Below are 25,291 nucleotides of genomic sequence, written 5' to 3' on the forward strand. Positions count from 1 at the left end.
AATTTGGAGCCAGGAGATTTGGGTTTATACCTGCCTCTGAGATATACTATATAACTTTGGGATAGTCACATAATCTCTCTTGACCCTCAGTGCCCTAATCGATGAGTATAATGTAGTTGTATTACCTCATGGATTATTATGAGGAAAGTAATGTATATATTTGAAATGCTGTAAAAGTGTCAGACATTATTAATTTGACTGTGCTAGCCTTTATGCTGTATAATATACACTTGCAGGGGTATTAACTTTCTGGGCATCAACAATTTGAAGGATAATCATGTCAAATAGACTGGAGATGATGTCTGCCTGAGATGCACTCAAGAGGATGGTCAGAAGGTGTTTCTTAACTCCCACAGGGTGCCTGACTGAGAACCAACAGGAGACATGAATCTAGTAGAAGTTCCCAGGAATGAGTAGCTAGCTGTGGGTCGAGGTGAAGGCCAGTGGGTTGAAGGCAAATGGTGGGTCATATTGGTAGGCTGACAACAGAGATGAGGCTGGTGAGAAGTCAGGTGGAGCTTGATGTCCTCCTTTCAAAGGGAGGAGGGATGTGGGAGGGCAGGCAATTGGAGGAAACCTCCACCTTCTTAGACCAAGGGACACCTTAGGACAAAGCTTTCAGGGAGGGAGTCTATTCTAACATGGTCACAAATTGAACTTTTTCTGTTGTTGTAGGGACAAAAAGGAGATCCTGGGCTATCCCCTGGAAAGGCCTATGATGGTGAAAAGGTAGGTTTCTCAGGACCTCTGAGCTGGGGGGGGGGGGGAGGGGGGAGGAGTAGTGACATGAGCTGACATCAACAGGGCTTTAGGGTTTTTACCAGTTTACTCAGCAGATACAAATACCATTAATCCTCAGGAGTTAGGAGGAGCCTCAGCACCCCAGGGGTACCAACATAGGCACATCCAAGCAGTCAAAAACTAGGAAATGCTGCACTGGTCTTCAACTTTAGGAGATGTTAAAATTAACTTAAGAAATCCTTAGTAAGATGTATTCACCTTCTCAATTTGGGTAAGTGATGATTTATGTCAAAGGAAAATATTGATTATGTAGACTTTCTACTTACACTCTTCCTGGGGCAGGCCATTATAGAAAAACAAAAACACATGCAGGTGGTTGAGTTGCCTACTCATTTGTAAGGCCGTCAGAGACCATAGTTACACAGTGGAAGAGCTTTCTTAAGGCATTATTTAAGCAGCAGGCCTGCATCTTTGTTAAATATTCAGTGCTTTGCCAGTCATCCTTTTTCCAGGAGACATCCTGGAAACCTGGGCCATATGATATAGTAGAAAGTGCATTGGATTTGGTGTTAGGAGACCTGGGTTCGAATCTTGGCTATACCACTTATTTATAAGTTGTGTGTTTTGTGGGCATGATACCTTTTCACCTTTTCAGCTTGGATTTTTACATTTTCAAAATCAGAGGTGTACTAGATGATGAGACAGGATTGCTAAGGTCCCTTCAGTGATTTCCTATGATCCTTGTGATAAGTATTGTGGGCATGGTCTCCAGCGCCCCTCTCACGACTGTGATCCCTTGTGAATACTTTTGTGGGGCTTCCTTTCTCCTTTGTGCCCTCCTTCCCTTAAGGGCCCCTCAGCCCCTTTTCTGAGCACATGTTTCCTCCAGGTGTCCCTGGGAATACTGTGCTCCCAGCTGTAGCGGGAAACCCCGCCAGGGATTCTGGCTCTCCACCCTCATCAGTTATTAGAGATGTGTGTTGATTGCCCTTATGTAGGAAAAGGCAGTCATGAGTCCAATCACTTAAATCACATAATAAAGGGCTCTGTGGTGCTGGAAATCCAGGAGGCCTGGGATTCTGTACATTGAAGTCATAAAAATGACTTGTGCCAGAGGACTTAATCCATCCCTACAGCATCCCCAATAAACCAAGGGAGTTGGAGGGTGGTAATCACCCAGAAGCACCGGAAACCTGTAAATCCATTCTCCTCCCCTGCCCCCCGCCATCCAACCCTCCTCCTAAATAGCCAGGAACAAGATCACTCAGCATCTCATATACAAGGGAAAGAACTTTATAGTTGGTTAGTCTGGCTTTCCTCTGGATGCTACCCAGAAACCCTTCCAATAGGAGCAGACGTTGAACTAGTGGAGTCTTTGTTTAAAGTCCTAACCCCAGGGACCCAGTGGGAATTGGAAGCAGCTGGTCACTTTTTTTCCACGTTGGAGATCATTATAAGATGTAGAATTTAGCCTCTGTTAAAGAGAACATAGTCTGGTATTTAGAATTCCCAGTCTAGGGAAAAAACCATTATTGGAGCCCTACATGGAATGCCTCTCAAAGGTGTGTGCTTTGAGGAATGTAGGAAGTGATTCAGTTTTCAGGTCAGTCACCTTAAGATGAGAAGATGTCATAGGATTAAGACCTTCCTAAAAGGATAAAGGAGCCTATGAAACAAAGACAAATGACTGCATTGGAGCCATGAGGACCCTCAAGGTGATTCCTTACCCTTACGTGTTGCAGGGCTGATCAGAATAGCTGTTATAGCATTATCCCCTTTTGTGCTTTCAGGGAGACATAGGCTTACCTGGATTGACTGGGACTCCAGGACCAATTGGCCGAAAGGTAGGTTGTGTTTTTTTTTCTTTCGGTTATTAGAAGGACCCATTACTTGTGTTGGGAAGCCATTTTATAATACTTTCTCCGCAACCCCATGGTTTTAGATGAGGGAACACAGAGACAAGAGGCAATCCCGGATTCTTGTTCTTATTCTGAAAACATCTATCTGTGTGACCTTGAACCAGTCACTTCCCCATCTTCAGACCTCCATTTCCTTTTCTAGACAGTAATAGCTTCTGCCTGATTCCCTGCTGTCCCTTGGCTTAGAATGCCTTTTCCTCTCCTCTCTTGCATTGTTGTTAATCTCTTATCTATTGGCCCCATCTTCCTAACTAAATAAGTGCCTTGAGCTTAGGACCTCCAGCAGCACGCCTCCCACATTGTAGGTGCTCGACACAACCCTAATGACGCCGGGACACTACTTAAGACCAGCCACTGACTTTTTAAATTATATAATAATGGCCACGTCCAATGATGGCATCAGACAAAGAGCTGTTTCTTATGGATGGGGACCTCAACTCCTAGCTGTGGTTGAAGCTGCCTTTACTTTCAAGATCATCTCTTTCCCATCATGGTCAGCTGTGAAGGTCATTGCCATCCCAGCCAGGTCCTTCTTTAGTCTTTGGTTGTGCAGGCTTTCAGCTCTGGGTTTTCTTTGGTGTTGATTGTATGTGTGATGGGAAGGGAGAGAATCATCTTTTCCACTCTCCTTGTTCTCTGTGAATTTAGATGGAGAAAAATGGGTACTCAGCCTTGGGTGGATAGAGCAGTCAAAAAGGCCAGTTCCAGGTCCCTCAGTACAAACCTGGAGGGGACAGACCCAGACAAGAAGCTAAGGGTGTCTGCAGGCGGTGGGGAAATGCTGATTTTTTTGGCTCAGGGAAATATTGTGGGCCTCTTTCCTCCTGGGCTGCAGCCCTGTCCTAATGGATGAAGTGTGAGTTACATAGTTTTCCTACACTAGCAGCTTATAAAGCAGAGTGTGGTGGTTTTGATGTGTCCAACCCTGAATATGGGCTGGAAAATCAACAGATGATGGAGAGAACTCTCTCAGTTTGCCCCAAAGGTCCATGTTAACCTGGGGAGGAGTTCCCCATAGCCTGGTTGGAGGGCAGGCCTTTCTTCAGGTAAAAGGAAGCTCATGACCCTAAACCAAGAAGATAAACCTGTTCACCTAGGTGCAGCATGACTTGTCTTTCTAAATTCAGAAAAGGTCTCTGTGGTTGGAAAAATACTTGGCAAAACAACATGCATTTTGAATTTCCCCACTGGCCTCAATCCAGTCTAAATATCATGGCTCTTGGTCTACCAGGGAGAGGATATCTCCCGTTCCAAGTAGGCACAGAGAGAGAGCCTAGGAGAGCTTGACTCTAGGATGAGGATTGTACCAGTTTGGGCAGGGTGAGTGGAAAAGAGTCAGCTGGGCATAAAGGGAAATTCTCATGTAGCTTTTTTCTAATTGAACCTTCCAGCTGCAATACGGTTTCTTTTCTGGGTTTTCTCCATCCACCAGAAACATTTCTTCTTTGTGAGAATAGATGAGTCTTCCCTTTACCTGCAACCAGATTCCCCTGTGGGGGTGTATTCTCTTTGCTTGGCATGGTGGACATTATGAAGGGTGGTATCTTCTTGGTGAGTCTCTGAGTTGACCCTGCCCTTTGTCCTCCATTAGTTTGATTGTGGCCTCTTCAAAGAGAGACCGGTCTCAAGTTGACCTCAGAGGGGTTTGATTTTTTTTGGCATTAATCTTTAGGAACTAACATCTCCCTGAATCTGAATCCATGGCCTGGTTAGTATCCTTAGAGGGTTATTTTAGATGAAGATATAACTGGCTCTCTCTTTGTAAGTCATTTCAGAGGTTGGTTTTCAAGGGAACCTGCCAAGACCTGAGTACTTACTTGATGACGTGCAGGAGATAGCTGTATGTCCCAGGAGGCCCCTTGATAACAAGACTTCTAAAGTCACCTGGAATAGAGAGTCTAAGGAGAATCAACCAACCCAAGCCACAGTTATTCTGATTCTTTGGGGTTCTAGAGATGGAAATCCAAATGATATCATAGCCCCTCCTTGTGATGTCAATAGACTCCTCATCAATCCAGATCTCAATGCCCAGCCCTGCTGCCCTAGGTCAGATGCTTATATAGCAAGGACCTAGCTGGCACAGCCACCAAGGGTGTCAACTTTGGTTTCCCATCTCCTGGTTCTTTGTGAGATCTGTGGTCTCACACTGACTCAGACACTGTTTTCCTGCATCAGGCATCTGACCTTTCCCATGGTTGGCCTCCATGCCTTTTCAGCACTTTGTACCATTGTTCAAAGTTCGTATTTCCTTGGCAGCCTCTGGGGTGTGTCTCCTATTTCTCTTCAGGAACCTCTTAGTTGGATCTTTCCTTTGTCCTAGAAGCCCCTAGTGGGTGAACTGGGGTTCTCCTCACCAGTAAATGGACAGAGGAACTTGGATACTTGGACAGCTTCCTAACAAAATGACTATCAAGACCCATCTGTAGCTGATGCTATCTGCATCCTTTCCTTACATTGGCTGTGTCAATGTATTCACAAAATACTATTACCCAGTTATAAGAACTGGGTTCTAAACTTAGATCCGTTATTAAATTTCTGGGTGATTTTAGATGAGTCCAATCTCATCCCATCCAATTTATTTATTTTTATTTTTTAAGAGACTAGTTCGTTCTTTCTTAATTAGACTGGAAGTTCAGGGGCTACTCATGGTTCCATTCCCACTTTTATCAGCATGGAAGGCTCGACCTGCTTTGTTTCTAACATGGGCAGAATGCCTCTCCTTAGGCAACCTGGTGGTCTTCCTCCAACCCTTCTCCTGGGGACTCACCATATTTATGCCAAACTTAGTGCAGACACCCAATCAGGTTGGCCTACTGCAGCTCAGAACTCCCGAGCTAGAGAGATCTACCAGCCTTAGCCTTCCTATACCACCTTACCTGACTTCAATTAAATTCAGTTTAACAAGCATTTATTAAGCAGCTACTTTGAGGTAGGTACTATGCTAAGAATACAAAAATAACAATGAAAACAATCCCTGCCCTTAAGGAGCTTACATTCTCTAATGAGCAAACAACATATACACAGATGAGTAAATGCAAAAAAAATATGCCAGATAATTTCAGAGTAGGTGGGTGGGGATCAAAGAATTCAGGTTCACCAGATGTCTGATCTGGAAAGGATCTTAGAACATAGTATTTTTTTTTAATTTCATTGATAGCCTTTGTTTTTTATACCTTGATCATTTCTGAATATTACCTAATTCTCCATCATAGAGCCCTCTTTTATTAAAGAAACATTTAAGTAAAACCAACCTACACATGCTCTACATATGTCAATAGTCAGTAATCTTTCTATTATGCTTTCCTTACCTTTTTTCTGGAATCATTATGGGTCATCAGAGACAGCTAGGTAACATAGAGGATAGTACTGGACCTGGAGTTGGGAAGACCTGAGTTCAAATGTGACTTTAGACTCGTAACGGTTGTGTGACCCTACTCAAGTAATTTAAGCTGTTTGCCTCAGTTTCCTCATCAGTAAAATGGTTATAATAGTAGTATCTACCTTCCAAGGTTGAAAGACCCCTGACCAGAAGTGGACTCCACTCTTCTTTGGGAGGAGGGAGTCCTGAACACAAAAACTAGAAGAGCTTTATGCTGTTAGTCCGTATGGAAACCTCCCTTCCTCACAGTCCTTATCCTGGTCTGAAGGTCCCTCAAGGCCTTTGTTTGCCTCCTGATTGGCTGTGATTGCTGTCTGCTAGCTCCCTCTATCTTACTTCAGTAATGTCTAGCAATTCTATGGAAACTTCACTCCTGCTTTTCACAATTTATTATCAGTAGTTTTAACCAGTAATTTTTAGCGATTCTGTGGAAACTTAACTCTTTGCTGTCTCTTGCAAATGAGATGATTTTTGTAAAATTCTTTGAAGACCTTAAAACTCGATATAAATGCTAGTGATGACACTGATGATATTTAATCTTAGTTTAGCTGTAAGTATTGTTTTCACCTACATTGTTGTAGTCACTATATATAATAATAGCACTTACCTTCTAGAGTTATTCTGAGGCTCGTAAGTGAATAATTGTAAGCCCTTAGCATAGTACCCGGCACATAGTAAACTCTATGTAAATGTTATCATCATCATCATCATCATCATCATCATCATCATCATCATCATCATCATCATCATCATCGTTATTGTTATCATGATTTCGTTTTCTTTACTCAGCAACATTCATATAAGGCTTCTGGTATTTCTCTTAAATTCTCATCATCTTAAATTCCTAGGATGTAATGGTATCCCATTATATTTATGTATCACAATTTGTTGAGCCATTTCTTGGGAGGAAGTGGGTACCCACTCTTTTTTCTACTTTTCTGCTAATTACCATCAAAAGTACTGCTAAGGATATCTTGGCATATATGGAGCCTTTCTGTTTTTAACCTCCTTGGGGCATATGCCCAGCAGTAAGGATCACGGATCAAAAGGATATGAACAGTTTAGTAATCCTTTCTCACACAATTCCAGATAGAACACAGAATGTTGCCTTTTTGGGTCAAAGGACATGAAGAGTTTAGTAACCCTTTCCCCAGATAATTCCAGATTAGAACACAGAGTGTTGCACTTAGAAGAGACTAGGGAGATCATTTAGTCCAGACCCCTCATTTTATAGATTTGACTCTCTGACCAAGAGAGACAAAGGTGACACAGCTCACCAGAGAACCTCGTAGTGTCTGTTTCCTATTTTGTAAGACAGAAATAATGACACCTTTTCCGCCTATTTCAAGATTGTGAGGAACATGCAAGATTACATATGTAAGAGATAAGTGTAAAGAAGTATATGTTACATTCAATAAATATTTATTAAGCACCTCCTATGTCCAAGGCACTGTACTTTAGTAGGTGGTATTATCTATCAACCAAGTAAGCATTTATTAATCACCTAGTATGTGCCTGGTTATATGTTAGGAGTTAGGCACACAAGGACAAAAATGAAGAAGTCCCTGCCCTTAGGTAGAGATCGTTTCATTCTTTTAAGCTCCTAACCTAGTCCTTGGCACATAGTAGGTGCTTAATAAACGTTTCTTAAGTGACTGATTCTATTGGAAGAAACACCATGTACATATATTACTATGTCCAAAATATATAGAAGGTAATGGGGGAGGAACTAGGAGCTGGGGGAATCAAGACAGACTGTGTAGGAGGTGGTGTTTGATCTGAGCTTTGGAAGAAACTGGGACATGGAGAACAGCCTATTCAAAGACCTGGAGATGGGAGATGGAATATCATATGTGTATAACAACAAGAAGACCAGTTTGGCTGGACTAAAAACCTGTGAAAGGGAGGAGTGTATAAGAAGGATTAAATAGTATGTTGGAGCCAGGTTGCAAAGGGCTTAAAAGACCTGTATCTGAGGTAATAGGGAGCCATATATAGATTGGTTAGTGGACCTCTGGTTATATTATGTGGAACTGATAGCACTATGTCTAAAACTGGAAAGATGCCAGGATGATTTAGATTGTGTGGACCATAGGGATTTTCACTTAAAGTCACTGCATAGAAGAGGAAATGCCATCCTGCACAACCTTAAAATTTGAGTCTTGAAACTGGAGTTGGGTCATCACATTGATAATGCCATTAAAATGGATTTAGATCCTGATTTTTTCCATATAGCCGAGGCCTCATGTTCAGAGTCACAAGCCATGACTGTGGGGTACAGGATGAACAGGTGTGCTTTTGGAATTTGCTCACAAGTTGGGTGTGGGGCAGTGGTTGTCAAGTTTGTTAGATCCCTGGCCCACTTGGATAGAGGCATGAGACTGTGCATCTGCTGAGCACAGCAAAGATAACCTCCTCAGGCTGGAAGGGGTGCTAGGGTGCTGCTTCGGATACAATACCAATGAGGTGATGTCTGGTTTTTTCCTGAATGTCTTAAGTAAATGATTAATTCAAGCCAGAAACCAAAGTATAAACCCAGTCATATTATAAACATTAATTCTACCAGAGAACCCTCTAGGGGCCCTGCATAGACTGTCACTGCCTCCCAGATCCCTTAAGTTCACTAGTGCAGTTCTGCCTTGGACCTCTGACTACCCAGTGGACAGTCAAAACAACCCTGGCTTAAGAGGGGTACCTGTCGCACTGGGAAATGATTGCCCTGTGGCCTGCCTTGTGGTTCCTAGCCTGTAATTGCCAGACAATGTCTGGGGAAGATAATGGCCCATCTCATTTTGGCCATCATCCCCCTGTCATTTGGAGCTATTTGAAGATGGACAAGGCTGGTAAACAGCCCCTGCTCTGATGGGTTTCAGGAATGTGAATGTAGTGATGTTCCTTCCTGTAGTGACAGAGCTGACATTGGATTGTAGTTGCTTACAGCCTACCAGGAAATTCTTGTGATTGATGTTTTCTTGTGTAGCCAGATAAAATGGTTATGTGCTATGTTTAATGGGAGGATATTAGTTTAATGGATGGAGCACCAGGTGGGGGAATCAGGAAACTGATTCTGGTCCTATCTCTGCCACTATACTTGTCTTTATTACTTTGGGCAAGGCATTTTCCTTTGGGTCTCAGTTTCCTCCTCTATAAAAGGAAATGGTTGGGCTAGACGGATAGCATCTAAAGTTAGGTGGGGGCAGGTGTGGTAGCTTGGCTCACTGAAGGGGTCTGCCTAGTAAAAAACAAACAAACAAGAAAACAAAAACATGCATATATTGGTTAGAGGAAAAAACATAAGACTGTTGCTTGTTATTATTCTTTTTAAAGTGATTTCCTTTCTTATTCTGAGCCCTACACGCCCAAACCAGCTTCATTTCTGGGCCACAGTTTGCCTACTATATGTAAGAGGGTCCATGGCCATTAGCCCTACTAAGTGTTGGCAATGTTTGCTTCAGTTGACCACAGGGATTTCAGAGACAAACATAGCACTCAGCAGTCTGAGAAGTGAGTAGGTATAGAAGGAATGCTTGTAAAATAACCCAATGACTTGGATCTCACTGACTCTGTTCTGTTTGTAATTAAGCGTTCCAGTTTCCTGGGGTCGTATATGTGAGAATCTTTGTGTTTGCGCCTGTGGGTGTTTAGAAAGGCTTGTTGAGGACAAAAAGTTTCCTCTTGTTTTTACAAATGCATTCTGGGGAGCCTCAAAGCCCCAGAATCTCAGAACATTAGAAATGGAAAAGACTACTATGGTCATCTAGTCCTACTTCCTCATTTTACAAATGGGGAAACTGAGTCACAGAGTGAGGAAGTGAATTTCCCAAGATCACACAGTGCCTAAGAACCCCAGTCTTCTGACTGCCATTCCAATATTCCTTCCATCATAGCATAAGGGAACCTCTCTTCATCTGGAATACAGATTCTGGAAACTTCTATCCAAAAACTTCTATCCACTTTCCAAATTGGTTTCCATCCCTGACTATGTGATGGCATGTAGCTATCTTTTTTCCCCTTTGTTTTTTCCTACTCACAGTAGAATCTAGGTATGTGCACTTATGTGCTAAGCAACCAACTCTAAACTGTGGCAACTGGTCTACATGTTCTCTTGTAGCCCTAAAATCCCGTGAAATTAATGGACCAATGACTGATGGGGGGTGGCAGTATTTGTGTTTATTGAGTACCTGTTACATGCAAGGTAGTATCTAGGCAGGATAACACAACATGGACAAACTAGGTCTCAGAGAGAACACTGGATTTTGAATCAAAAGACCTAGGTTCAAATTCCACTAGCTTTCAACTTGTCAAATAGACAAGTTATCTTGGGTAACTCAAGTCAAATCAACAAGAATTTATTAAGTGCTTACTGTGTGCTAGGCACTGTGCAAGAGACTCCTATCACTTTTAGCATCAAATATAAAATCCTCTGTTTGACTTAGCATTCAAAGGCCTTCATAACCTGGCCCACTCCCTTCCTCCCATCCAACCTTTCCAGTCTTTATATCATACACCCCATTCCCTGCCTACCCTGTCACCTACTAACATTGGTCTCCTTACTGGTTTTTGATAGTATTTTATTTTTTCCAACTATACTTCCAGATAATTTTTAGCATTCACTTTTACAAGATTTTGAGTTCCAATTTTTTTCTCCCTCCTTTCCTAAAATGGTAGACAATTTGATATAGGCTATATATGTGTTATCATGTAAAATATATTTCCATATTAATCACATTTGTGAAAGAAAAAACAGATCAAAAGGGAAAAAACATGAAAAAGAATAAAGTAAGTGAAAAAGTATGCTTCAATCTGCATTCAGAGTCCATCAGTTCTTAATCTGTATGTGGATAGCATTTTTCTTAATGAGTCTTTTGTACTTGTCTTAGATCATTCTCTTATTGAAAACAGCTGAATTATTCATAGTTGGTCATCACACAGTAGTGCTGATCCGGTGTATGATGTTATCCTGGTTCTGCTCATTTCACTTTGCATTAATTCGTACAAATCTTTTCAGGTTTTTCTGAAATCTGCCTGTTTATCATATCTTATTGCACAATAGTATTCCATTACATTCATATACCATAGCTTGTTCACCCATTCCTCAACTGATGGGCATCCTCTCAATTTCCAATATTTTGCCACCATGAAAAGAGTTAATATAAATATTTTTGCACTTGTAGATCCTTTTCTATTTTTATGATCTCTTTGGAATACAGACCTAGCAGTGGTATTGTTGGATCAAAGGGTATACACAGTTTGGTCACCCTTTCAATATAGTTCCAAATTGATCTCCAGAATGGTTGGATCAGCTCACAACTCCACTAACAGTGCATTAATGTCCCAATTTTTTTTATATCCTCTCCAACATTTATCATCTTGCTTTTTTGTCATATTAGCCAATATGATAGGTGTGAAGTGGTACCTCAGAGTTGTTTTAATTTGCATTTCTCTAATCAAAAATTATTCAGAGCACTTCATCATATGCCTATAGATAGTTTTGATTTCTTCATTTGAAAACTGTCTATTCATGTTCTTTGACCATTTATCAATCGGAGAATAGCTTGTATTCTTATAAATTTGACTCAGTTCTCTATATATTTGATAAATGATGCCTTCATCAGACACTTGCTGTAAAGATTATTTCCCAGATTTCTGCTTTCCTTCTTATCTTGGTTGCATTGGTTTTGTTTGTGCAAAATCTTTTAAATTTAATATAATCAAAACTATCTATTTTACATTTTGTAATGCTCTCTAGTTCTCTATCTCTTGTTTGGTCATGAATCTGTAACTCACTTAACTGCTCCTTAAAGAATTTGGATGCTATACCACTTGGTGCACATAAATATTTAGTATTGATTCATTGTCTTCATTGTCTATGGTAGCTTTTAACAAGGTATAGTTTCTTCCCTTATCTCTTTTAATTAGGTCTATTTTTGCTTTTGCTTTGAGATCAGGATTGCTACCCTTGCTTTTTTTCACTTCAGTTGAAGCATAATAAATTCTCCTCTAGCCTCTCACCTTTATTCTGTGTGTATCTTTGTGCTTCAAGGGTTTTTTTTTGTAAACAACATATTGTAGGTTCTGGTTATTGATCCACTCTGCTATCCTCTTCCATTTTATGGGACAGTTCATCCCATTCGCATTCAAAGTCATGATTACTACCTATGTATTTACTTTCATCCTATTTTTTCCTCCTGTTTGTCCTCTCTCTCCTTTCACCTTTTCACTCTCAACAGTGTTTTGCTTCTGTCTACTGCCTCCCTGGGTCTGCCCTCTCTTCTTTCAGTCCACTCTCCCCTTTACTTAATCTCCTCCCCTCTTACTTCCCTGTTGGGTTAGATAGATTTCTATATTCAACTGATTGTGTATGTTATTTCCCCTTTGAGCCAATACTGATGAGAATAAGGTTCCAGCAATGACCATTGCCCATCCTCCCATATTTTCCTCCACTGTAATAGTTTTTTTGTACCCCTTCAGGTGAAATAATTTACCCCATTCAATCTCTCCCTTCCTTCTGCATGCAAGGTACTCCTCTTTCTCATTCCTTATTTTTTTAAGTGTGTCATTCCCTCAAATTCACCTTATACCCATACCCTTTGTCTAGGTATATTCCTTCTAGTTGTACTATTAGTGGTACAATTTTTAAGAATTTTAAATATCATCCTCCCATATAGGGATATAAATAGTTCAGCTCCATTGAATCCCTTATGTTTTCTTTCCCTATTTTACCTTTTTAGGCTTCTCTTGGGTCTTTATATTGGAGATGAAATTTTTTTCTTCAATACTGGTCTTCTTATGAAAGCTAAAAATCCTTCTATATATTGAATGACCATTTTTTTTTTCATTTGAAGTATTGTGCTTTATTTCACTAGGTAGGTGATTCTTTGCCTTTGCCTTCAGGAATATCATGGTCCATGACCTCCAGTCCTTTAATGTTGTAGCTGCTAAGTCCTGTATAATTCTGATTGTGGCTTCCTAATCTTTGAATTGGTTTTTTTTTCTGGCCACTTGCAGTATTTTTGACTTGATCTGATCTGTAATTTGGCTATAATGTTCCTTGGAGTTTTTATTTTGCGATCTCTTTCTTGAGGTGATTGGTGAATTCTTTCAATGCTTATTTTGTCCCTTGGTTCCATGACATCAGGGAAATTTTCCTTGATAATGTATTAAAAGATGCTTCTTTTGATTATGGCTTTCAGGTAGTCCAGTGATTCTGACATTGTCTCTCCTGGATCTATTTTCCAGGTCAGTTGTTTTTCCAATGAGGTATTTTACATTTTCTTCTATTTTTTTCATTCTTTTGAATTTATTTGATTGATTCTTGATGTCTCAGAGAATCACTAGCTTCCATTTCTCCAATTCAAACTTGTAAGGAGTTGTTTTCTCTAGTTAACTTTTGTATTTCCTTTTACATTAGGCCAATTGTACTTTTTAAGGAGTTGTTTTCTTCAGTAGATTTTTGTATCTCCTTTTCCATTTGGCCAATTATATTTTTAAGTAGTTATTTTCTTTTTTCAAGCTGTTGACTCTTTTTTCATAATTGTCTCGCATCACTCATTTCTTTTCCCAATTTTTTTCTACTTCTCTCATATGATTTTTTAAGTTCCACTTTGAACAGGTTCTTTATGGGCTTGAGAGCACTTCTCATTTTTCTTCGAGGTTTTTCCCATAAGTGTTTTGACATTGTTGTCCTCTGATCTTCCATGTCACCACAATAACTTTCTATGGTCAGATTCTTTTTTTGTTTCTTACTTATCTTTTTTGGCCTTTTTACCTTGCTTTTAAATTTGGGTTCTGCTCCTGGAGTGGAAGTGGCACTGTCTCAGGCTTCTTGTGCCAGTATCTTCAGGTGCTGGCTGTTTACTTGATGTTCCCCTCAGGCCCTCCTGTCTGGTGCTGTGCTGAGGGGGTGGGTTTGGGGTGGTTGGTGCTGCTGGAGACATAGAGGTCTGGCAGCTTACTTAGTGCTGGTGTCCGACTATGCTGAGACTGGTGCAGTGTCTCTGCATTCCCACAGCTACATTGAAGCACATGGCAGTCTGGCTGTGGGCTGTCTCTTTGCCCAGGGCTATGCTGAAGCACATGGCTGTTCTTGGAGCTGGAATCTGTCCATTCCCCTGGCCATGATGTGACACATTGGGGGTGTGGGTGTTTGTGTTTGCCTGCTCCACCATACTAGGGCCCAGGATCTCCTGCTGGTTTGCTGAGGTGGGGCTTGTTGCTGGCTTGCTGGGACACTTCCTGTTCCCCTTTTACCTGACTGAGATAGACCTTTCTTGCCAGTCTTCCAAGCTTCTTGTGCTAACTGATTGTTTCACCCTATCTTTTTGCTGGTTCTGCTGTTCCAGGATTTGTTTTGGGGAGCTATTTTATAATTGTTTGGAGGTAAATATGGGAGAGTTATGGCAATTTGCTACTTACTCTGCCATCTTGGCTCCCAGACGTCCAATCCTTGCTGTTTTTGGAATAAGACACAGCCTTCCTTGGCTCTAGGTATTTTCTCTGGCACCTTCTGCAGGAAGTCTTTCCTGAGCCCTCTTCATTCTAGTGCTCTTCATCTGTTGGTGTCTCCAGCTGATCCTGCCGATGGCTTGTTTGTACACAGTGCGCGGTTGCCTGTTTCTCCCTCATTAGACTGGAAGCTCCTTGAGGGTGGGGACTCTAGTTTTGGCTTTCTTTGTATCCCTAGTACTTAGCAGAGTATCTGGTATGTAGTAAGCACTTAATAAATGTTTATTGCACCAACTGACTGACTGGACCTTGCCTTCTTTATCTGTCAAAATGAGGAGGATGGGGCAGAGATAGACCAAATGTTATTTTAAGGTCCCTTATGACTCTATATTTTGTGGTCTTATGACGAGAACCTCCTCTCACCCCAAATAAGAAGCACATAGCCTCTCAATAAAAAAGGATGTTGAATGTCCTTTAGTCTAGGCTTCTATTCAATATAGAAATTCCTTCTGGACCATGCCTGACTAGCGGTCATCCAGCCTTTGAAAACTCCCAATGATAAGGAAGGAAAGAAGTACCTACTATGTGTACTAAGAACTTTACAAATATTACCTCATTTGCTCCTCAGAACAGCCTTGTGAGGCAGGGGCTATTATTATCCCCATTTTATAGTTGAGGAAACTGAGACAGAAATTAAGTGAGCTGCCCAGGGTCACACGGCTAGTAAGTGTCTGAGGCCAGATTTGAACTACAGTTCAGGAAGATAAGTCTTCCTGACTCCAGGCCTGGCACCCCACTCACTGGGCCACTTCATTGTTGCCCAGCTCTAATTGTTAGAGATTTCTCTTTTACATTTCTCCTAGACCTGTCTCTTTGTAATTTACCCATTAACCCTAGTTTTGCCCTCTGGAGCTGTACGGAACAAGTGGTCAAATATTAGGAGATAGTAATTACATCTTCCCTTGATCCTTTCTTTTCTAAGCTAAATATCCCAGCTCATTTAGTCTTATATGAGATGTTTACCTAAGCCTCACACATCATGATCACTCTCCCTGGGTTACTGTATATTTTCAATATCCATTGTAAATAAAAATTGTGTCCAGAATTGGACACAATAGTCCAGGTGTGATCTGACTAGTATGGAAACATTTATGTTACATGATCTAGACATTATATGTCTATTAAGGCAATTTAAGATTGTGTTAGCTTATCTTTTTTGGCAAAAACATGAAATTGTTATGATAAACTTTTAACTTCAGGATCTTTTTTAAAAAATGTAAACTTACTATTCATCTAGGCTTTGCTCACTCAACGTGTACAACTTGAAATGGTTTTTGAACCTCACGTTAGAGATTTTGCATTTATACCCTCCCTATGACTCTGCAAAACCAGTGCCCACAGATGGTGGGATTCAGAGTGAGTTCAGAATCAATCTCCCTGCTTCATGCCTCTCCCCACTCCAGTTCGTCCTAGGCTTTGCTGCCAAAGTTATTTTCCTTAAGTACACATCTGAGCATATCACTTCTATAAAAGGCAGTTTGTTAGGTGATATAGTGGATTGAATGCTAGGCCTGGATCAGTAAGACCTGAGTTCAAATTTGGCCTTCTACGCTTACTCTCTGTGTGGGCAAGACATTTCAGCTCTTTCTGCCTCGTTTTCTTCAACTGTAAAATGGGGATAATAGTGATTCCTACCTTCTAGAGTTGTGAGAAGCAAATGAGATACTTATAAAGCACTGAGCAGTGCCTGATGCATAGAGGCTCGTTCCTCTTTGACTTCTCCCTTTATTCAACAAACTCCATGGCTCTTTATTACGTTGAGGACCAACCATAAATACATCTGTTTAGCTTTTAAAGCCCTTTATAGCCTCGTTTAAACATTTCTCCAGTCTCCTTGTGCATCGCTCCCCTCTCTGTACTCTGCTATCCAGTCAGACTGGCACCTCTCTTCACCTCCATCATCTCCCCTCCCACACTTTTGCACTGGCTGCCCCTCATACCTGGCGCTCACTCTCTTCTCACCTCTGCCTCGCTTCCTTCAGGAAGAAAATCAAGGACCATCTTCTTCATGAAACCTTTCTCTGATCTCCACTGAAGTCTTCTCCCTCTTCAGCTGCCTTGTATTTAATCACTTTGGATTTATTTGCATTTGTTCTTATATTTATATGTGTTCTTGTTGTCTTCCCCATTCAAGTGTAAGCCCCTTGCAAGTTGTGATTATTTATTGTAATTGTATTCTGAGAATCCAGCATGATGCCTGCTACACCATTTGTTGTTGTTTAGCTGTTTCAGTCATGTCCCACTCTTTGTGACCCTATTTGGGGTTTTCTTGGCAAAGACACTTGAGTGGTTTGTCATTTCCTTCTCCAGCTCATTTTACAGATGAGGAAACTGAAGGAAACGAGGTTAAGTGACTTACCCAGGGTCACACAGCTAGTAAGTATCTGAGGCAGGATTTGAACTGGGGGAGAGGAGTCTTCCTGACTTCACACCCTGCATTCTTATCTACTGTGCCTCTTAACTGTCCCTGGAATACCATATGCACTTACTAATTTCTGATTGACTGGTTAATTGTGTTTGGTTGGAAGTACCTTAGGACATTCATAGGATCACAGAGGGGACCTTAGAAATCATTCAGTCCCATCCTATCATTTTATAGATGGGGAAACTGAGGCCAAAATAGTGAAGTGATTTGCCCGAGGTAGTAAATCACAGATGGTTAATGTCAGCCTGAGGATTTGAACCCAGGTCCTAGGACTCCCTTCTTTTTCAGTTATCTCACCCTGCATTCCTGTTGGAATGACATTACCCTGAGGAGGAGTCATTTTTATGGAGCTTCACTTTATAGCCCCAAAACACTAGGGCTATCTGCTTCAAGTTGGTGTTTTCCAAGACAAGAAGAGAGATGTATGTAGGTCACTAGAATGAGCTATTCAATGAGGCAATGAGATCTCAATCACTCACAGTCACAAAGCCAAGTATTCAAAAAGGGACTGGATAAGATTGTTGAAAATCCTCTACGGAGAATTACTGAGTGAAAGTAGACTAAATAATCTGGTGCCAAGAAACATTAGGTATAATGGAAGAGAGAAAGTGCTGTACTGGGGGTGGGGGTAGGGGTGGGAGGAGGAGCAGAGACCCTGGTTTGTATTCCATCTCTGCCCTTTAATTATTTGGGAGAGTTGTTTTCCTCTTTGGATCTCAGTTTTCCTATCTGTAAAATGAATTCCCGAAAAAATTATCCAAACAGTCCTTTCTAATTCTAAATCGAACAATAGTTAGCATTTGTATAGCACTTTATAAGGTTTGCTTATAAATATTATATATGTTTATATGATATTTATAAATATTAATCTCAAGCAACCTTGAGAGATTGGTGGTGCTATTCTTATCCCCATTTTACAGATGAGGAAACTGAAGAGGGCAAGGGTTAAGCTACTTTCCCAGCTAATAAGTGTCTGAGGTCAGATTTGCATTCTGGTCTTCCTGACTCGAGGCCTTTGTTCTCTCCCCTGTGATACCTGGTTGCCTAGCAAATCTGTGATCCTAAATTCTTGAAGTTCCTTTGAATCAAAAAATTCTATAATTATCCCATGTTACTCTTCCCTGCTACAGGTGTGATGCTCTTTCTAGGTTCTTTCTGTGCTGAGATTTGCTGATTCTAATTGCTCCTTATAAAAAAAACATCATGCTCCACCTGTTACTTACTATTCACCTAACTGAATGCACAAATTCTGACTTACCTAAGAGTCAAGATGATCCCCAGAATCCTGAAAGAGTGAAGCCAGAAAGGAGCTTTGAAAGCCTGTTCTTGGGCCCCTCCCTTTTAGAGATGAGGAGACTAATGCCCAGAGAGGGGGCTCACTTGCTCAGGGCCACACATTGAGCTTGAGGCAGGAACCTGGGCCTCCCATCTTATGGGGCATTGTTCTTTCCACTATTAATGATAATAATAACTCATATTTATATGGTGTGCTAAGATTTACAAAGCAATCTCCTTACTATAACTCTGTGAGGTTCTTAGGTATTATTATTTCCATTTCAGGCTGCTTTTTGGAGCTTTATTTGGAAAGTGAATACAGGCTGTGGCTTGGATCCCACTGCTGTCCTCAAAGCAGTGGCATTCAAGTGGCTGGTTGTCCAGGACACTGGTGACAGGTTGGGTGGGCGTCACTGCAGGACACAGACTCTGCATCCAAGCATGCCTGGGTGCCAGAAAGAACAGGATACTGCCTCCTCCTTCTCCATCTTCTTCACCAGCCAACACCCCCTCCCTTAGGTCACTGCTTTCGACTTTCCTCCAGACAGAATGTCTCATTCAGGCCAGAGGGATGAAGGGAACTTATTGACTTGGGCCAAATTATGAGGAGGCATGTTTTTTTCATGGAGCTCTATTTTGGGGGTGTTTGGAAAATCGAAGCTGGCAAGAAGGGACTCCAGCTGTGGCAGGTCCTGGTTCTTGTCACCACCTCCTGCATACACAAAGAAAACCAAGCATTTACCTTGAGACTCATGAGACAAGACATGGATGGAGGTGGGGGAAGAAGGGAGGCCCCAGATGGTTGTGTTGAGGAAAGAGATGACCTCAAGGGTTAGCCAAGGACTTTGAGCCCCAAATCCTCAACTTGAACTTCAAGACACTCTTCTATCTGCTCTCTCCAATTTGATTTTCTATTATTCCTTCACAGGAACTCTCCATTTCAGCCAAATTAGTTTCTTCAATGTCCCCTAAACTCAAAGCCTTTGCTTAGACCATTCTCCTATTGGAATATCCTACCTTTCTTCTTTCTCCGTTCCAAATCCTATCCTTTTACCAGTCCCCAAATCAAGTCCTAACCCTTCTGTGAAGCTCCTCCTGACCTCTTCGAGCCACAGTCCTCTCTTCCTCTTTGAAACTCTTGGTGCCACCAATAATACTCATCTGGGTTTTGAGCCACGTTTTCTGCCTTGTGTTGTGTCCTAATTGCTATGTGTTGATCTTCTCTCCCCAACTAGTCTCCAGGGACTTCAAGGGCAGTGTCTCACACCATAATACCTCACCCATTGAAACTCAGCTGTCTGACATTCTCTTCTATCTGGAATACAACCAAGAATCAGGAAGATTCAGGCTATTAGAAAATAAGACTCAGGAACGAAGCAGAAAAGGCCTTTGAACAACCCAAGCAGATGGTACAACTTCCATGCCTTAGAGTTCACAGACCTTGCCCCCAATAGGGTCTTATACATATTATTTGTTAAAGATGTTTCCACTGATCTGATGTTTATGTGAGCAGATCCAGAGGCTGGTGGCATGTCAACTTCATGACGCTCTTCTGTGACATCTGGAGTTCTAGCCATATCTAGCAAAGACAGTCAGGAGTCAAGAATATCCCAATAGGCAGCAGTGATGGCTTGGATCTAATGAGATGAAATTTAATAGAGATAATGCTTGGGTTCAAACAATCAACCACACAAGTAGAGATAGGGGAGCTGTGGCTAGACAGTGGTTCCTGTGTAAAAAGTCTGCGGTCTTTAGTGGTTTGCAACCTCATTATGATCCAAAGGTGTAAGATGACAGCAACTACCCCCCACCCCCCCACCCCCCAAAAACTCCATGATTCTATTTTAGGCTATTTTGAGATACATAGCATCCTGGATGAGGGAAGTGATTATCATGGTGTAGCCTGGTCTGATCTGATTACATTTAGAATATTTTGTACATTTTGGGGCTTCACATTTTAGGGAGGACATTGGGAAGATGGAGACCTTGCTATATAGAGATCACGTATAAGAATTATAGCATGAGTAGCATGAGCTCTCTTAGTGGTGGCAAAGAATTGGAAATTGAAGGGATGCACATCTATTGGGGAATGGCTGAACAAGTTGTGGTATATGAATGTAATGTATCATGCTATATAAAAATGGTGAGCAGGTGGGTTTCAGAAAAACCTAGAAAGACTTATATGAACTGATGCTGAGTGAGCAGAACCAAGAGAATATCATGCACAGTAACAGCAACATTGTTTGATGACCAGCTTTGATAGACTTAGCTCTTCTCAGGAATACAATGATCTAAGGCAATTCCAAGAAACTCATGATGGGAAATGCTATCCACGTCCAGAGAAAGAACTAGGGAATCTGGATGTAGATGGAAGCCGACCATTTTCTCTTTTTTTTTGGTTGTTTTGTTTTTTTCTTTCTTGTGGTTTTCCCCGTTTGCTTTGATTCTTCTTTCACAACATGAGTAATGTGCCATTATGTTTAATATGGTTGTACTTGTATAGCCTATGTCAGATTACATGTTATCTTGGGGAGGGGAAAAGGAGGAAGGGAGAAAAAATTTGGAACTCAAGATCTTGTAAAAGTGAATGTTGAAAGCTATCTACATGTAATTGGAAAAAATACTACTGGTAAGTGGGGGGGGGGAGGAGAATTATAGAATGTTTAACCTTGAGAAGAAAGTGATCACTGGATTATAGATTTAGAACTGGCCAGGACTCAATCTTCTTATTTCCAGATGAGGAAACTGAAGTACAGATAGATTAAATAATTCATCCAGAGTCACATAGTAAGTAAGCATTTGTGACAGAATTTGAACCCAGGTATTCCCAGTTCCAAGTTCATTACTCTACTTATTGTAACTCCTTGCTGCTTAGGAGGAACATGGTTTGAGGCTTCAAGTATCTGAAGGTAGAAAAGGGACTAGATCTGTTCTGTTTGACCTCAGAGGACAGAATGAGGAGAAAGAGATGGCTGAAGAGAGCCAGATTTCAGTTCCCTGCAAAGAAAAGTTTCCTAAAAATTAGGGCTCTGCAGAAGTGGAGTGGCCCTCCTTGGGAGGCCCTGAGGTCTGGAGGACTGCTTGGAGGAATGGCAATCAGACTCCTTTTCAGCCAGGGCTTGCACTAACTTACCATTCAGGGTCCTCTCAATGTTGAGATTCTGTGCTGAGACTCAGCACCAAATGAAGAGTGTGGACACCTGTGTTCCAAATCAAGTCTGTTTGTTGACTGGGATCTCGTGTAAAGCTATAAAGTTCTCTTGGCTATAATTCTGTAAAGTCAGGAGACTGTCTCTTTCAAGAAGATGGAGGAGATAAGTAGAGGGCCACATCCTTTGGGGAGCAGAGGGGCCACAAACTCTAAAACATTTGTGGCATCCTCTCTTCTTTAAAGCTTTAAAGCACTTGACAGAAACAAACTAATTTACATTCTCAAAATCCAGAGAGCTATGTGAGGGGAAGATCTTTGGCTACACTGGTGTCTTGTATTATTTCTGATAAAGTCATGGAAATCTGGCAAAGTGGAGAGATAACTGAGTTGGGAAGACCTGGGCTCAAGTCCCCCTTTCATGCCCACTGTGTGACTCTGGACAAGTACCATAACCTCTTAGTACCTCAAGCAGGTGCCTGTCTGAACTGGGTCAGGGGGTTTTCCATAACCATTGGATGCCTTTGTCCAATTTTTAAAAAGTTGGTGATGAGACCATGGGAATGGAAGGGTTAACGTCAGCCACAAGGCTGACAAATACCTCTCTGAATCAGGAGTGATGGCTTCTGACCCATGTGAATAGTTGGGTTGTTGTAGCTGTCTTATTCCCCCCAAATGGGAGTTCCTTCAAAGCATTCTCTGACTTGGCCTTGGACATTTATTTCTCCTTTACAGGGGCTGAAAGGCTATCCTGGACCACCTGGACATCCTGGAGACCAGGTAAGTGAGTGGCCTGGCCCTATGGCTAGCCACAAGGTCTTGGTGGGGAGTTCTAGTCCAACCCTTACTGGTTTTCTCTGTAGTAGCGGCCTGGCTCCTTAGGCTCTCCCTTCCTGTCCATGTCTCCTGATTTATGCCTTTATTGACAGTCATGGGCACAGAGCATGCCCCCTCCTCCCAGCCTATCCTGCATGGATGGGCTGCCAGTGAGTCTCCCCAATCCTTCCAGCACCCTACCTGCCCCCTCCTCCAGTCCCCAGGCACTGAGCCCCATATCCTCTGGGCCAGCAGAGAAATAAGGAAGCTCTTGCCTTCTCATTCGTCCCTTCTTTGCACTAAATTTGCCACTGGGTTTCCCCCCCCCCTTCCTAGCTAACCACATCTTACTGAAAGAGGCAGTAATTCCCTCACGGAGTGTTTGGATAAGCCTGATGTTTGCAGTAAAATCCATGAATAGCTGGGCTGTTCTGTTCGATGTTAAAGGATATTATACATGCATCCATCTAGTTTGCCAGAATCTTGGCAGCATTGACCCAAGGAAAACAGTTCCATATGCCAGAGAGGGAAAGACACCTTTGCTTTGCTCCCTCTTTTCAGGGCCAGGGGGCTTTGTGTGAAGAGCTGGTTGAGCCGGTTTCCCTGGGACATGACTGGGGGGGCAGGTTGAGAAGGATTGCAGAGGAGGGCTTCTCCTTCCTCCTTTTTCATCTCACTTGCCTTCCTCTGCCTTTGTCCTTTTGCCATCCCTTTGTCCATTGTAACTGAGATGCTTCCCTTTCCCCCATTCATTCTCTGCCCTTAGCTTGAGTGGTCCCTCCTGTCCTGTGTCTAACTCTAGAAAAACTCACTCTCCTCTCCTTTCCTTTACAGGGGGAGCCAGGACCAGAAGGGAGTCCAGGAGACAAAGGCTATCCTGGCAGGCAGGTGCAGTAAATGGCTTCTCCAAGGCTCTCAAGAAGCTGTGTTTCTGCCAAAGGGGAGGGTGGGAGTGGGGAATAGTGCTGATGGAAGGTGGACTAACATGGACAAATGTCTTTTAATATGACATTATTCATGCTGGTCACTGATAGGAGCCTTGGGTCACAACCATAGGATCTGGTGATTGAGAGTAGAGGAATATATAATGGCCATAAGCAGTCTGTCCTAGCTATGGGGAATTCCACTACCCCAGGGATTTCACCTTAGATATAAGTAACCCCTAAATTATACCAGAATCTCCCCAGATTGGCTCCATATCCAGAACCAGTCCCTCAGAAGATCATTGGGTATCTATTTATACATCAAACAGTCTGTATCTTGGACATTTTTACCAGGTCAAGGAGGGGAGAAGCAGTGGCCTGGTGACCATGAAAATCTGGGCCTATTGAGTTCCCCTTTGACAGGGGTACTGTCTCTACTCCCCTGTTCTAGCAGTCAGCTTTCATTCCATGAGAGGAAGATTCTGTCTTCTCATTGAGTGCCTTGGGGCCTCCTTTTGGCCTTCTCTGGCCATGTCCTACCTTCTCAGGGTTCTTTGGCCATCTCCATCCAGGGAACCATTTTCAGGACTTCTTGGGTCCCATTCTTTTATTCTTGGAATCCAAAGGCTAACTCAGAAGGTAAGGGCAGTGTTCAGATGCTGCCTAGCAGGAAAATGAGGCTAGAAAAGGTCTTGAATATACCTTTAGGGAATGATCCCTTGGCATCCTAGTCCTAACACCCACAGATGGGTGCATACCTTCATAATAATGTACTAATAGATCTGGCAGAGAGCTCTGATGTAAATGCTTAAAGACCCCAAGTCTGGGCTTATATGACTGGGAATTCCTACCAATACCTTTGGGAGTTCCAGGGGATTAATAAACGTTTCAGCTCCATTCATCTAGGTCCCTCCCTAATACCTACAACATGGAATGTCAGAACTGGAAGGGATCTTGAGATGTGGAATGTTAGATTATAAACTGTAGACTTAAAAGTGGGTACCTACTTCTCTATCAGGAGGTGGGTGGGTAGCATGTTTTGTCAGAGCCCTTTGGAATTGTGGTTGGTTATTGGGTTCATCAGAATTCCCAAACCTTTCAAAGTTGTTTGTCTTAACTGTTGTTGTTATTGTATAAATTATTCTCCTGGTTCTGTTCACTTCACTCTTCACCAGTTAATCCAAGTCTTCCCAGATTTCTCTGAAATTATCCTTTTCATCATTTCCTCTTCATCAAGTATTCATCACCCCCTCAGTTTTTGATTCTCTACCACTACAAAAAGAGCTTCAGTTTGACTTTTATGCCTTTATCCAGGTCATCAATACAAATGGTAAATGACATAGGGCCAAGCATAGATCCTGGAGCCATTCCACTATAAACCTCTTGCCAAGCTGACTTTCATGACTGTTGAGTCCAACTATTCAACCAGTTCCAAATAAATCCATTTCACTGGACCACTGTCTAGGCCACATCTTGCCATATTTTACACAAAAAAATAGTAGGAAATACCTAATCAAATGCCTTTTTAGACCCCAAGTCATCCATATCAGCAGAAGTCCCCTGATCTATCAGTTTAGGAAACTTGTCCAAAAAGCTTTTTTTGTTTGTTTTTAAGGTTAGTCTGGCATGACCTGTTCTTGATGAAGTCTTGGTGGCTCGTTGAAATCATTGCTTTCTTTTCTAAATGTCACTTTAATGTTCTTTAATAATCATTTCAAGAATTTTGCCAGGAAATGAAATCAACCGCACAGGCTTCTAGTTCACAGACTTTGTTCTTTTCCCCTTTTTGAAAATTGGTATAGAATTTGCCCTTTTCCACTCCTTTGATACCTCTTCCATTTTCCCACAATTGCTCAAAGGCTCAAATGTCACTCACCGTGGCTTTAGCAACTATATCTGCCATTTTTCTTGATACCCTTGTATGTCAGTTCATCTGGGCTTGCATTCATCCAGGGCAGCTAGGTGCTCTCTTTCTATCTTCTTATTTATATGGATTTTCAACTTCCTCTTAGCCAGTTTTTCCCTCTGTCCTTTACCTTATTCTCTGGCAGAGAAAACCAAAGCAAAATGAGAGCTGAGCAATATAGCTCTCTCTCTCTCTCTCTCTCTCTCTCTCTCTCTCTCTCTCTCTCTCTCTCTCTCCTCTCCTCTCCTCTCCTC

The 25,291-nt window shown here is 41.9% G+C and overlaps 1 protein-coding gene across 1 annotated transcript in view; it reads left to right on the forward strand.

Moving 5' to 3' along the window:
• The window catches only part of COL27A1 (collagen type XXVII alpha 1 chain), a 259,247-nt gene that overhangs the window by 56,633 nt on the left and 177,323 nt on the right, over positions 1-25,291 (forward strand). Inside the window, exons 6-9 of the mRNA XM_069062697.1 lie at positions 676-729; positions 2,532-2,585; positions 22,128-22,172; positions 23,043-23,096. Of these exons, the coding sequence (XP_068918798.1) occupies positions 676-729; positions 2,532-2,585; positions 22,128-22,172; positions 23,043-23,096 (207 nt within the window). The remainder of the gene's footprint in view (positions 1-675; positions 730-2,531; positions 2,586-22,127; positions 22,173-23,042; positions 23,097-25,291) is intronic.

The sequence above is a fragment of the Petaurus breviceps genome, unplaced genomic scaffold (assembly GCF_028583685.1).
Source record: "Petaurus breviceps papuanus isolate PSGF00001 unplaced genomic scaffold, PetGlider_PUasm1.0 90503, whole genome shotgun sequence".
Lineage (NCBI taxonomy): Eukaryota > Metazoa > Chordata > Mammalia > Diprotodontia > Petauridae > Petaurus > Petaurus breviceps.